A 12,197-nucleotide genomic window follows, 5' to 3' on the forward strand; every position below is an offset into this window, starting at 1 on the left:
TGCTATGTAACTTCATCAGCTGCACTGAGCACATTCTGAAGCTGGGTGTATTAATGGATATGTGATGGGAGAGGCTACCCATTTCCAGAACTATATTCAGGTATACAGCAGTGGGCAGGCATAAAAACCCAGCTGCTTTCTTTGTAAAAAACCACAATAACAGGATGCAGGCAAGACAGACCTTGTCTTCATTGTCTTCCTTAAGTTCAAAGCTGAGATTGCTGCAGGAGGATGTGGATTTTAGAACAGCAACAGTTTCATGACAGAAAAAAATGGGTAGGCGAAAAGCCTCCCCCCATGATATTCTAAAACTGGGATCCCCAATGTGTTGACACAATCCGCACAGTTCAAGCATGTTTACTTGGAAGTAAGTTCCACTGGATTTGAAGAAATTTTAGTTTCAAGTAAATGTATTTTTGATATGACACCTGAGCTCCACCTGTACAAGTAAGTCCTTTCACTTTGCTGAACATGTGGATTAGGCAGTATTTTGCATTTGCACTACATCAGCAAAATACCGATATGCCTACATGGGGGGATGAGGGTTGTCTTTCTGGTGTATATTTCTTACGCAAATATTGGTCACTTGTTATCTGTATAGAGCCATGCCATTTTTCATTTTGGCTGCAGCCATACTTAGAATGGAATTAGGTAATGTACTTATAGTTTTGATAATTTATGGCAGCTGTAAAGATTAGGAATTGCCAGTGCTGTTAATTAGTTATATTACTGAATGCTCAGTTTCATATGAGAAATGATTTTATTTTGTTATGACCTGTGGGTTTGTTTTGTTGTTGTTATATCTTTTATATTAGTCACTTACTCATTTCTTGTTCCTGATATTGTCATGACCTGACAACAGTGATAATGAATAGAAGCTTGTGCAGTGCTTTTTGTACGTTTTGACAGATAGCATGCTGCCTTCCCTTTTTATTTGGAAGAAAATTAGTGTTGAGAAAAGAATGTTTTCTGTATTTCCATAGCTTGATCTACAAATTGTAGGCAATCGCTTGTTGATTGGGGCAGTCTGGAACACATTGCAAGCACTGTCAAAGGCAGACGCCTTTCTAATCAAGACATTCCTATTTTCTTCTCGTTTTTGCAGGATCTTTCCGAAATGATGGTTTAAAAGCTGCTGATGTCCTTCCCATACTAAAGGAAAAAGTTGCCTTTGTGTCAGGTGGGTTCATTACTCTTTTCTTTTTGAAGTGTGTGAGCACATTGTACCAGTGAAAATTATATAAGTATAGCAGCAATATATAACAGAATATTACGGAATAGATTATAATCTGTTTGCTAGATTTTAAGCACAACTACTCATAATTCGGTCCAGTTGTATTCTTAGAGACTTGCTTAGTTAGGGAAAGGCCATAACTCAATGGTGGAGCATAATGTTTTGCATGCAAAAGTTCCCATGTTAAATCCCTGGCATTTTCAAGCAGAACTGGAAAGACTCCAGCTTGAAACTCTGGAGAACCACAGCTAATCAGTGTAGATCATACTGAACTAGTGGTCTGAGTTGGTATAAGGCAACTTCCTAAGTGTGTGTAGGATTGCAACCTCATTCACTTATTGGGTCACAGATTTAAATGCAGTAATTTAAGAAGTACCGTATTTTTTGCCCTATAGGACGCACCTAGTTTTTTGGGGGGGAAATAAAGGGAGAAAATATTATTCCCCCCCAGCCGCGGATGTCTGTCCGAAGCGCGGGGCTCCCCAGGCTTGCTGATAGCTTCCTGAAGCCTGGAGCACCGACCCCTCTCGCTCTCCACGCTTCAGCGAAAGCTTGCATTCGCCCCATAGGACGCACACAGATTTCCCCTTCATTTTTGGAGGGGAAAAAGTGTGTCCTATAGGGCGAAAAATACGGTAATTTTTGTTGCTGTCAGTAATTAAAGGTGGTGGTATATGGTTTTACAGAGAGCTGAAACACATTCAGGATATTTTCAAATTTCAAATTAGAGTTCCAGTGCCACGTTAAAACCAAATGTTTGGACAGAATTTGAATGTGAGAATGTTAACTTTCTGAAAACTGCATGATGGCTTGGCATTATATTTATAAGTTATACTTTCCACTTTTGATTAGTGTGTTCTAAAAACAGTTCAGGAGGAAAGGAAAGGCAACTGGCAGGAGGCAGAGTACAAGTAGAAGACCTTCATGCAAGGACAGGGGATTCAGAACAAGTGATTAGTGATTATTGAACAAAACAAAAAGGTTTTAAAGGGTGACCAGGTGCAAAAGACACATCCTCCCATTTATACGTGATAGAATTGTGCAGGACCACTTATAATCACAGCACTGGGAAACAAACAAACAAGATTAACAGAAGTTGTCCATCCACCACCTAGACCAGGCTTCCTCATACTCGGCCCTCCAGATGTTTTGAGACTACAATTCCCATCATCCCTGACCACTGGTCCTGCTAGCTAGGGATCATGGCTGTTGTAGGCCAAAAACATCTGGAGGGCCGAGTTTGAGGAAGCCTGACCTAGACCACAGTCTGCATAATTTGCTGTCATTGCCATCCCCAAGTGCTGTTAATGTTATAGCCATGATCATGGTGAGGATCCCTAGGTGAGGAGAGTTGCAGTAACACAGAAAAAGTCAGTTACAGTATATGAATTGGCTCTTGCCCTTAATTGCTATTAGAAATACTGCACCTTTTGTTTTGAGGTGTGAATGGATTTCCAGTTCAAAAGGTAGATTTCATCATACCTTACATGTCACAAATTGCTTAGTCCGCAAGTAGAAGTCTGACCCAAACCTGCGCAGGTTGCACGGGATGAAAAGATTGCTCACTACTCTTGGTCAATGAATTCCTCTTCAGTTTCTTTAAAGAGATGTCAGAGGAAGACACTTGGGACATCTCAGCTTGCTTTGCTGCTTTGTCTCTGCATGGAAAGGCAATCATTTCTGACACAGCTATTTCAATAGCAGCCTTCCCTCTCAATGATCTGCAGACATAATAGGCAGAGCAAAGGCTCACCAGTGGCTTTTGAAAATGTAGGGCAAATCTTTGCAACCTATTGTGACAGTATAAAGAGGGTTATCCTTTAATATGGAGCTCAAGTGCTGTTTGTTTGCTGTGGACTGCATGTCTGTTGAAGAGATTTCACAGAACAGTCTGTGGCATACAACTGGTAGGAACTTGGAAGCAAATTCTTTCACAAAGAAAAGTAATTTGGCCCACTTCCACATGTTGGTCCTTACCTTGCAGGATTTCCTCCATCTTTGTGTCCTTCTTTCCTGGTATACCCTTCTCTGTGACCATTGCTCCTTCCCCTATGTGCCCAGCTTGCTTAGAAGACTCCATCCCATCTTCCTTGTTGCTCCGTATATCAAGACACCTTGACACAATCAGAACACTGAAATTTAGTTCCTGAATGATACCTTTGCCTTTGTTTACAATCTATATACCAAACATACTCTTTTTAGAAAGCCTTTGCCTTAACTTCTTAGTTTTCACTCCCAGTGGAAAGAAAGCTTAAGTACATGTAGCTACATATTCATCTTCTGGTATCCTTGCTTCTTTCTCCCCTTCCTTTTTGTTGGCTCCCCAACTATCATTTTAAATTGTAAGCTCTTTCAAGCAGGCATCTTACTTTTGACTTACCCATTAAGGTAGGACCAGCCTGGAACATTTTGCTGTTTCAAACAGAGCCCCCAGTCCCACCCTCGCTGTGCCTCACTGTCATCTTCTGCTCCTCCTCCTCTCCCACCCCACTTCTGCTGGTGCACCTGGGTTTCCCAGTAGTGGGGGGACATGACCACAGCAAGGGGGCACAGACACAGTGGCAGAGGAGCAGGAGCAGCAAGCACTCAGCAGTGACAAGTGCCCCGTGTCCCCTGTCCCCACTGCATTCTACTGCCACCTCCTGTTCCTCCTCCTTTGCAGCCATGCCCACCACGGCCACCAGTACACCAGGATTTCCTGGCTGTGGCGTTGGGGGAGGGTATAGACACAATGGGAGGTGTGTGACCAGAGCAGCAGAGGACCAGAGAAGGAGGTGGGTGCCCATCAGTGTGCAGCAGGCACACTACAATGGTGGTTCTGACCACGGGAGCCTGTGGGTTGATGGCACTATATGTATATTGTTAGTGAGGCTGTAAACAGATTTTTTGAGAGCAAGGACACTTGCTGGAAATTGCTCATGTGAATGTTATGTTCACATAAATTTGGCTGTGTTTGGTGTGTCTATTATGAGGAATTAACCTTTGGAAAGATCTGGAAAGAATAAATGATGGCTGTTAAAGGGAAATGAACATGAGGAAGGAAATACAGAATGAACTGAGTGTTACAGTCTACACATTTAAAAAAATCCATGTGAGAAAAATCACATATGAAAAATATGTCATCTTTCCATGTACTCAAAATTAAAATTATTCAGTTGCTAATTAATGACAGCTGTGAACATGCATATAGACACCAGAGGAGGTGAATGTTCCTAGGAGAGTATTGTCTCTGTGTGTGCCCAATTGCAGTCTTCAAAATGTGGTTGGTACTTAGGGCTGGCATAGCAGATTCTATCTAGCATCATAGAAACTCTCAGCCAAATAAGAAATGACATAATCTCTTTGGGGTTTCTTTCTTATTCATCCATATGATGTGGCAGTTCATATAAAAATTAGTAGACTGTGGAGGCGCTGGCTACATTTTATTTTGCATATGTTTTAACAATAACCATAATCTAAACCAGAGAGGTAAGTACAGCTATTACCTGCCACTACGCCTTATGTAGTTTCCAGATGCCATCAAAGACATTCACCTGTTTCCAAGCTGAGGGAAACCTTAAATGCTTCTCCTTAACTAGTTTGATTGGGGTTAATGAGGCCACATATGCTGACCAAGTAAATGCAGCTCCTTTCTCTCGGGGCCAGTAAAACCAGAGAGGGATCAAACTTTCACCCACCTGGATTCTGTTTACTCAGAACCTGCTGAAATCTAGACAAGAATCAAAGCTCATTGAAAATCCCCCTGGAATCTGCAAGGACTTCCAGAGTAGCCCCTAGAGTCTCTCACAAGGCCTGCATATATCATGAAATCCAATCAGCAAACCATGCCTTTTTAATTAACTGTTGGGACTTTTATTGAAGCAGAATAGGTTCAACAAGACAAGTTAAATAACAGGGTCAGGGGTGGAATTAATAGAATTTTAAGAGGAGAAAGTCATAGAGATATTGTGCCCATCAACAACTTTGGAGTCAAGCTTTCAACCTTCCTCCACTGGCCCTGCCCCTGTGCTTATAATAACAGCCTGACCTACAGAAATTAATTGAGCAGGTGAAGTTTTTTCTACCTCAGGAATGAGTTTATGTGTGATCTAAGTGAGTTGTATTGTGGGGTAATAAGTAGTATGTTGAAGCAGGGAGGAATTGATAGATTCTCTGAATGCTGCCTTGGGCTCCTTGGATGAAGGACAGGATGTGAATGTGGCAAATAAATAAAACAGATATGATGCCTGAAAATGCTGACCTTGGTTCAGAACAGCCCTGTGTTTAACCAGAAGGTGTTTAGAATCACCTGCCAACTTTACCTTTACTTTCACAAGCTATGCTGATCTACAAAAAGTGGACGATACAGTTGGCAAATGTTACTGATTTAAGATCACATCCAGTAATTTTGACACTGAATAACATCAGATTAGTAATACAGTGGTACCTCAGGTTAAGAACTTAATTCATTCCGGAGGCCCATTCTTAACCTGAAACTTTTCTTAACCTGAGGTACCACTTTAGCTAATGGGGCCTCCCGCTTCTGCTGTGCCGCCGCCCTGTGATTTCTGTTCTCATCCTGAAGCAAAGTTCTTAATCCGAGGTACTATTTCTGGGTTAGCGGAGTCTGTAACCTGAATCGTCTGTAACCTGAAGCATCTGTAACCCAAGGTACCACTGTAGTAATAATTTATTATTACAGTCAAAGACCAGTTCAGAAGCACAACTGAGACTGCTTTCAGATTCATAAATTATGCCGGCTTAACTGGAAAATAGTGGGTATAGCTTACTCTGCTTAACTTTTGTACAGTGGTACCTTGGTTGTCAAATGGCTTGGCTCCCGAACAAATCAGCTCCCGAACGCCGCAAACCCGGAAGCCAAACGTTCGCAAACCCGGAAACCGAACATCTGATGCGGCTTCCGCAGCTTCTGATTGAGTACAGGAAGCTCCTGCAGCCAATTGGAAGCTGCGCCTTGGTTTTCGAACTGTTTCAGGAGTCGAATGGACTCCCAGAATGGATTAAATTCAACAACCAAGGTACCACTGTATACTCCTCCCATCTGAATGGGTTACCTCAGCCACTCTGGGCAGCTCCCAACAGATTAGAAAAAGTGTGATACACAAGACATTAAAGGCTTCCCAATACAGGGCTGCTTTCAGATATCTTCTAAAATCTTCTAAAACATTCCCTTGACATCTGACAGGAGGGAGTTCCACAGGGCGGGTGTGACTACCAATAAGGCCCTCTGGCTGGTTCTCTGTAACTTCGCTTCTTACAATGAGGAAACTGCCAGAAGGCCCTTGGAACTGGGCACCATCTGGCCGACAATGCCCAGGAGGAAGGCCTCTGGTTTCTTAAGGAAGGTATACTTAAATACCTTTTTCAGCTCATTATATATCATTTCCCAGAAGACCTTCACCCTGGGACAAGTCCACCAGAGGTGAAAGAATGTTCCTTCATTTTCCTTACATTTCCAACATTTATTGTCTGGCACATGGCATATTTTGGCTAGTTTAACTGGGGTCATGTACCACCTATATATCATTTTCATTACATTTTCCTTCAGAGCATTACATGCCGTGAAGTTCATCCCCGTGGTCCACAACCTTTCCCAATCCTCAAACATAATATTATGCCCAATATCCTGTGCCCACTTTATCATGGCCGACTTAACCATTTCATCTTGTGTATTCCATTTCAACAGCAAGTTATACATTCTTGAGAGTACTTTAGTCTTAGGTTCTAACAATTCTGTTTCCAACTTCGATTTCTCCACCTGGAATCCTAACTTTTTATCCTTTTTAAAAATTTCTTGAATCTGAGCGTAATGTAACCAGTCTCGCACTTTGTCTTTCATTTTTTCCAAACTCTGCAATTTCCAATTGTTGCCCTCTTTCTCTATTATTTCCCAATATTTCGGCCATTTGGCCTCCATATTGGGTCTTTTTCGGGCCTTAGCCTCCAGAGGTGATAGCCATCTTGGAGTTTTATTTTCCAATAGGTCTTTGTATTTTGTCCAGACATTAAACACTGCTTTCCTGACAATATGGTTCTTAAAGGCCTTATTGATCTTAACTTTGTCATACCATAAGTATGCATGCCAGCCAAATGCATTGTTAAAACCTTCTAAATCTAACACATCAGTGTCCTCTAGAAGTAGCCAGTCTTTTAGCCAGCAGAAAGCTGCGGCTTCGTAGTACAACCTTAAGTCTGGCAGGGCAAAGCCCCCTCTTTCTTTCGCATCAGTTAATATCTTAAACTTAATTCTGGGCTTTTTGCCCTGCCAGACAAATTTAGAAATATCTCTCTGCCACTTCCTGAAGCACTCCGTCTTATCCACAATTTGCAATGTTTGAAACAAAAACAACATCTTAGGCAATACATTCATCTTAATAGCAGCAATTCGGCCTAACAAAGAAAGCTTCAGTTTTGACCAACTGTCCAAGTCTCTCTTAATTTCAGACCAACATTTTTCATAATTATCCTTAAATAGACTCAGATTTTTTGCTGTTATGTTTACCCCTAGGTACTTTACTTTTTTAACCACAGTTAGTTCTGTTTCTCTCTGAAACCGTTCTGACTCTGCATCTGTCAAGTTTTTCCCCAACACCTTAGTTTTCTGTTTGTTTAGTTTAAAGCCCGCTACCCGACCAAAGTCCTGAATCAATTGTAACACTCTTTTTGTACTAGATTCTGGCTCTTGCAATGTCAAAACAAGGTCATCTGCAAAAGCTTTAAGTTTATATTGTTTCGCTCCGATCTGAATCCCTTGCACCAACCGGTCCCCTCTAATCAAGTTCAAGAGCACCTCCAGGACAGAAATAAACAGCAAGGGGGAAATCGGGCAGCCTTGTCGTGTCCCTTTTTCAATATTAAACTCTTCTGTAACCACATTGTTGACTATCAGTTTTGCCTTTTGTTCTGAATAAATCGCGTCAATCCCATTTTCAAAACCCCGCCCCACTCCCATTTCTTTTAAATTCCCCTTCATAAATTTCCAAGAAATGTTATCGAAGGCCTTCTCCGCGTCTATAAAAATTAGAACTGCTTTAGTGTTAATATTTGTTTGCAAAAGTTCCAAAATGTCAATAATGTTCCTTGTATTAGCAAATAAATGTCTTCCTGGGAGAAAGCCTGCCTGGTCTTTATGAATTATCTCATTTAAAACTCTTTTGAGTCTTCCTGCCAAAACGTCAGCGAATATTTTGTAATCCACATTTAAAAGGGAAATGGGACGGTAGTTCTTAAGTTGTGTCTTTTCAGTTTCTGATTTTGGTATCAATGTGATGAAAGCTTCCTTCCACGATTCAGGCGCCTTCTTTCCCTCCATAATTTCATTGCTGACCTCCATCAGTGGTTGAATCAAATAGTCACTTAATGTCTTATAGTACTTGGAGGTCAAGCCATCTGGCCCTGGAGACTTGCCCAACTTCATATTCTGAATGGCCTGTTCTATCTCTAATCGTGTTATTTTACTATTCAGGAGTGATCTATTTTCTTGTGATAGTTTTTTAAGTCCATTTTTCTCCAAAAATTTTGCAATCTCTTCCTCCTTTTGTGGCCCTTGAGTGTATAATTTCTTAAAATATTTCTGGAAACATTTTCTAATTTCCACCGGGTTCTGAATATTCCTTCCTTCTATTTCCAAATTTGTTACTATGTTCAGCTTTTGTCTCTTCTTCAACTGCCAAGCCAGCAGTTTCCCACATTTATTAGCCGATTCAAATGTTTTTTGTTTCATTGATTTAATCTTCCATTCTATTTCCTGATTTATCAGTTTAGAATATTGTGCCTGATGAAGTTTAATTTCTCTCAAAATCGGCTGTGACTTCGGGTTTACTCTTAGTTTCTTCTCTAACTCTTTAATTTTCCCCAAAATCTTGTCCTTTTTCTCATTTTGTAGTCTTTTCTTTATGGCGTTCTGTTGTATCAAGAACCCTCTCATCACAGCTTTGCTTGCGTCCCAGATTATTCTTTTTTCCACAGCAGTGTTCAAATTTATCTCAAAATAGTCCTTTATTGTTTTTTTGGCCTTCTTGATAATCTCCTGATCTCTAAACAAGTTGTCATTCATCTTCCATCTAAAGGAGCCGGTTGGTAATAATGTCATGTCCATTTTCAACGCGTTATGATCGGAGCAGGTCTTTGGGCAGATTTCCACTTTCTTCACCTTAGGAGCCAGACCTCTAGAAATCCATATTTGGTCAATTCTTGTCCAAGTCAGTTGGGCTTCAGAGAAAAATGTTCCTTCTTTCCCTAAGGGGTTCTTTGTCCTCCATATATCAATCCAGTCCATGTTGTCTGTCATTTCAAAAAAGGTCTTTGGTAGTCTGCCTTCTTTAGTAACCTTTTGGCTTTGTGACCTATCCATGTTCGTTGAAACGATCCCATTCATATCTCCCATCATGATGATGTTATCATAGTCCAGATAATCCAGCATAATCTCATGCAACTTCTTGTAAAATTCTGATTTCCCTTCATTTGGAGCATAAATTCCTAATATCAAAATTTTCTCTCCTTGGTGCTGTATTTCAATTGCCAAAATTCTTCCATGTTCATCTTTAAATAGAAATTTTGGTGAGAGGCTCTCCTTTGCATATATCACCACTCCTCTCTTCTTAACTGAGTCCGAAGATATAAATTCTTGGCCTAACCTTTTATTTACCAATATTTTTCTGTGGAGCCTAGTCACATGTGTTTCTTGTAAACAAGTAATGTCTAGTTGCTCCTTTTTTAATATGTGAAAGATTTTCTTCCTTTTTTCCGGACTGTTGCAGCCATTTATATTCCAACTTAAAAGTTGCAGAGACATCCTGGATAGATCTGTTTAGTTTCCTTGGGATGGTATTTTGTTCTGTGAGTCTTCAGGGTTCTGAGGTACAGGCACCTGTGGTGGTTCAGGCCCTGAGGGTAGTTCAAGTCCTTTATGAAGGTCCTCTCCGTAGGCAGTCAAAAACTTATCCCTATCTTCCAAAGTTCTAATTTTAATCTTCTTCCCTCTAAAGGTAAAAGATAATCCTTGGGGAAAGTCCCACCTAAAGATGATTGAGTTGCTTCTCAGCAGTTTTACTAAGTCCAAATATTCAGATCTAAGATCCAACAGCTGTTTAGGAATGTCCTTAAAAATCTCAATTCTTTTGTCCGAAATGTTCAGGGAGCTTCCGTAATGCAGGCCCAAAATCTTGTCCCTTTCCTCCTTTGATCTCAACGTAATCAAACAGTCTCTGGGCTTTTCTCTCTTTGTGAGTCTTCCAAGTCTGAAGGCTGACACAATTTTAAAGTCTTCCTCCTCTAGACCCCAGAACTTGGAGAATTCTTTGGTCAGAAACTCAGCTAGATTACCTTCTTCCACTTCTGGTATCGATCTTATCCTTAAATTAATCTCCCTGTTCCGAAGTTCCAACATGGAGAGGTAGGTCTGGTGTTCCCCAACCTGCTTACTGAGCGGCCTTACTTCTTTTTCCAACTCTCCCACTCTTTGGCTGGTCTCTTCGGCCAGTTTCTGATTTTCACCTGCAGCCTCCTTCAGTTGTCCGATTGCTTGTGCATTCTGTGCAACTTGCCCAGATAATTTGTTTAAAGTTTCTGTATTAAGGTCAATTTTCGCAGTTTGTTGGTCAACTTTCCTGTCCAAAGACTCCAATTTCTCAAGAATTCTCTCTAATACAGAACCAGATCCTCCTGAGGCCATCTCTTCTAGTTGTAAATCCTCAGTTTCTTCCTCCCCTGCCTGTGACAGGGAGGTAGCTTTTTCCTCCGAGGGCAAAGTGGGCACAGATGATCTGCGTGCTTGTGAGGCTGCAGTTACGGTTGTCAGAGTTGTTTGTCTAGTTCTTAATCCCTTTCTTTTTGCGCCACTCATTCCAAAGTTATCTAGCAGTCAAGGTCAAGCTGAGTTGTTCCCATGGGAAAGCTACGGCCCAGGTGGTAGCAATCAAACAGAGGGCCGGGAAATAGAAAGTAAAACAATGTTTTTGTTGTAAATCCTCAATCCTCTAGGGGGAGCATAAAATGTCCTAGGAAGAAGAATCCATTCCACATACGAAATCTGAACCAATACTTAGGGATCTTCACAAAAGTAGTTTTAGCAGAGTTGGTTTTAGGTTTGCCACAATATTTCAAGTTGTGCTTACTGGAGTTCCAAAATGCAAAAACGTAACCATTCTGAACTCCCTCAGACTGTCTCAAAGTTTAAATAGAATGTATCCAAATTTGCAGTCTGACAGTTCTACTGCTCAGGCAGTTCTGACACCTGGGCTTCTTAAACAGAATTGTAATCCACAAAGAAGAGAGTATATAAGTCCTAATAAAAGTCCAAAAATCAATTGCTTACAGTCTTTAAAGGGAAAAATAATTTCTGCGGGTGCTCAATCTGAGCTGTCAAAAGTTCTCTCTATGCCTCCACTCCTCCTGCTCTTTGCTTTAAAAGTCAATGGCTGCGGAGGACGGACTTCCTTTTCCTCGTCTCTCCGCTTTCAGCTTATTTTCAATATTTTTAGTCCCGAAATTTAATAAAATCCTCAATTACTCACGGGTTGTTGCGTTTTAGAATCTTGTGTTGAAGGAAGAAAGGTCGGCGCTCACCGGCAACGGCAGCGCGGCTTCGCTCCGCTGAATGCGCATAGACCCACAGCGCCGCTACCCCCTCTGCGATCCGGAGCCCCTTACGGGGTTCCCTCAGCGTTTCGGGGGTAGCTCCTGGCGCCCGCCGGGTCCCGAGACCGCAGGCTTCCGCTGCCTGCGGTTTTCCAGAATGGGTCTCCGCTTCGCCGTAGCGGACGACCCTTTTCCAGCGTAGCTTCCCTCTCCCGGTTAGGAAAGGGCAGCCATTACCGTTCGCGCCGCCTCCGGAAGTCCCTTACTTTTGACTTACCCATTAAGGTAGGACCAGCCTGGAACATTTTGCTGTTTCAAACAGAGCCCCCAGTCCCACCCTCGCTGTGCCTCACTGTCATCTTCTGCTCCTCCTCCTCTCCCACCC

General features: G+C 41.7%; 1 protein-coding gene across 19 annotated transcripts in view; it reads left to right on the plus strand.

The window, feature by feature from the left end:
- KALRN (kalirin RhoGEF kinase) overlaps positions 1-12,197 on the plus strand; it is a 523,049-nt gene that overhangs the window by 229,197 nt on the left and 281,655 nt on the right. For all 19 annotated transcript variants that reach the window (XR_014560170.1, XM_083722227.1, XM_083722230.1 and 16 more), the window contains one exon: positions 1,106-1,180. Coding sequence is in view for 15 of the 19 variants with exons in the window: in XM_083722230.1 (XP_083578356.1) it covers positions 1,106-1,180 (75 nt within the window). In the remaining 4 variants the exon portion in view is untranslated. The remainder of the gene's footprint in view (positions 1-1,105; positions 1,181-12,197) is intronic.

Source organism: Podarcis gaigeae (assembly GCF_964106915.1).
Source record: "Podarcis gaigeae genome assembly, chromosome: 1".
NCBI lineage: Eukaryota > Metazoa > Chordata > Lepidosauria > Squamata > Lacertidae > Podarcis > Podarcis gaigeae.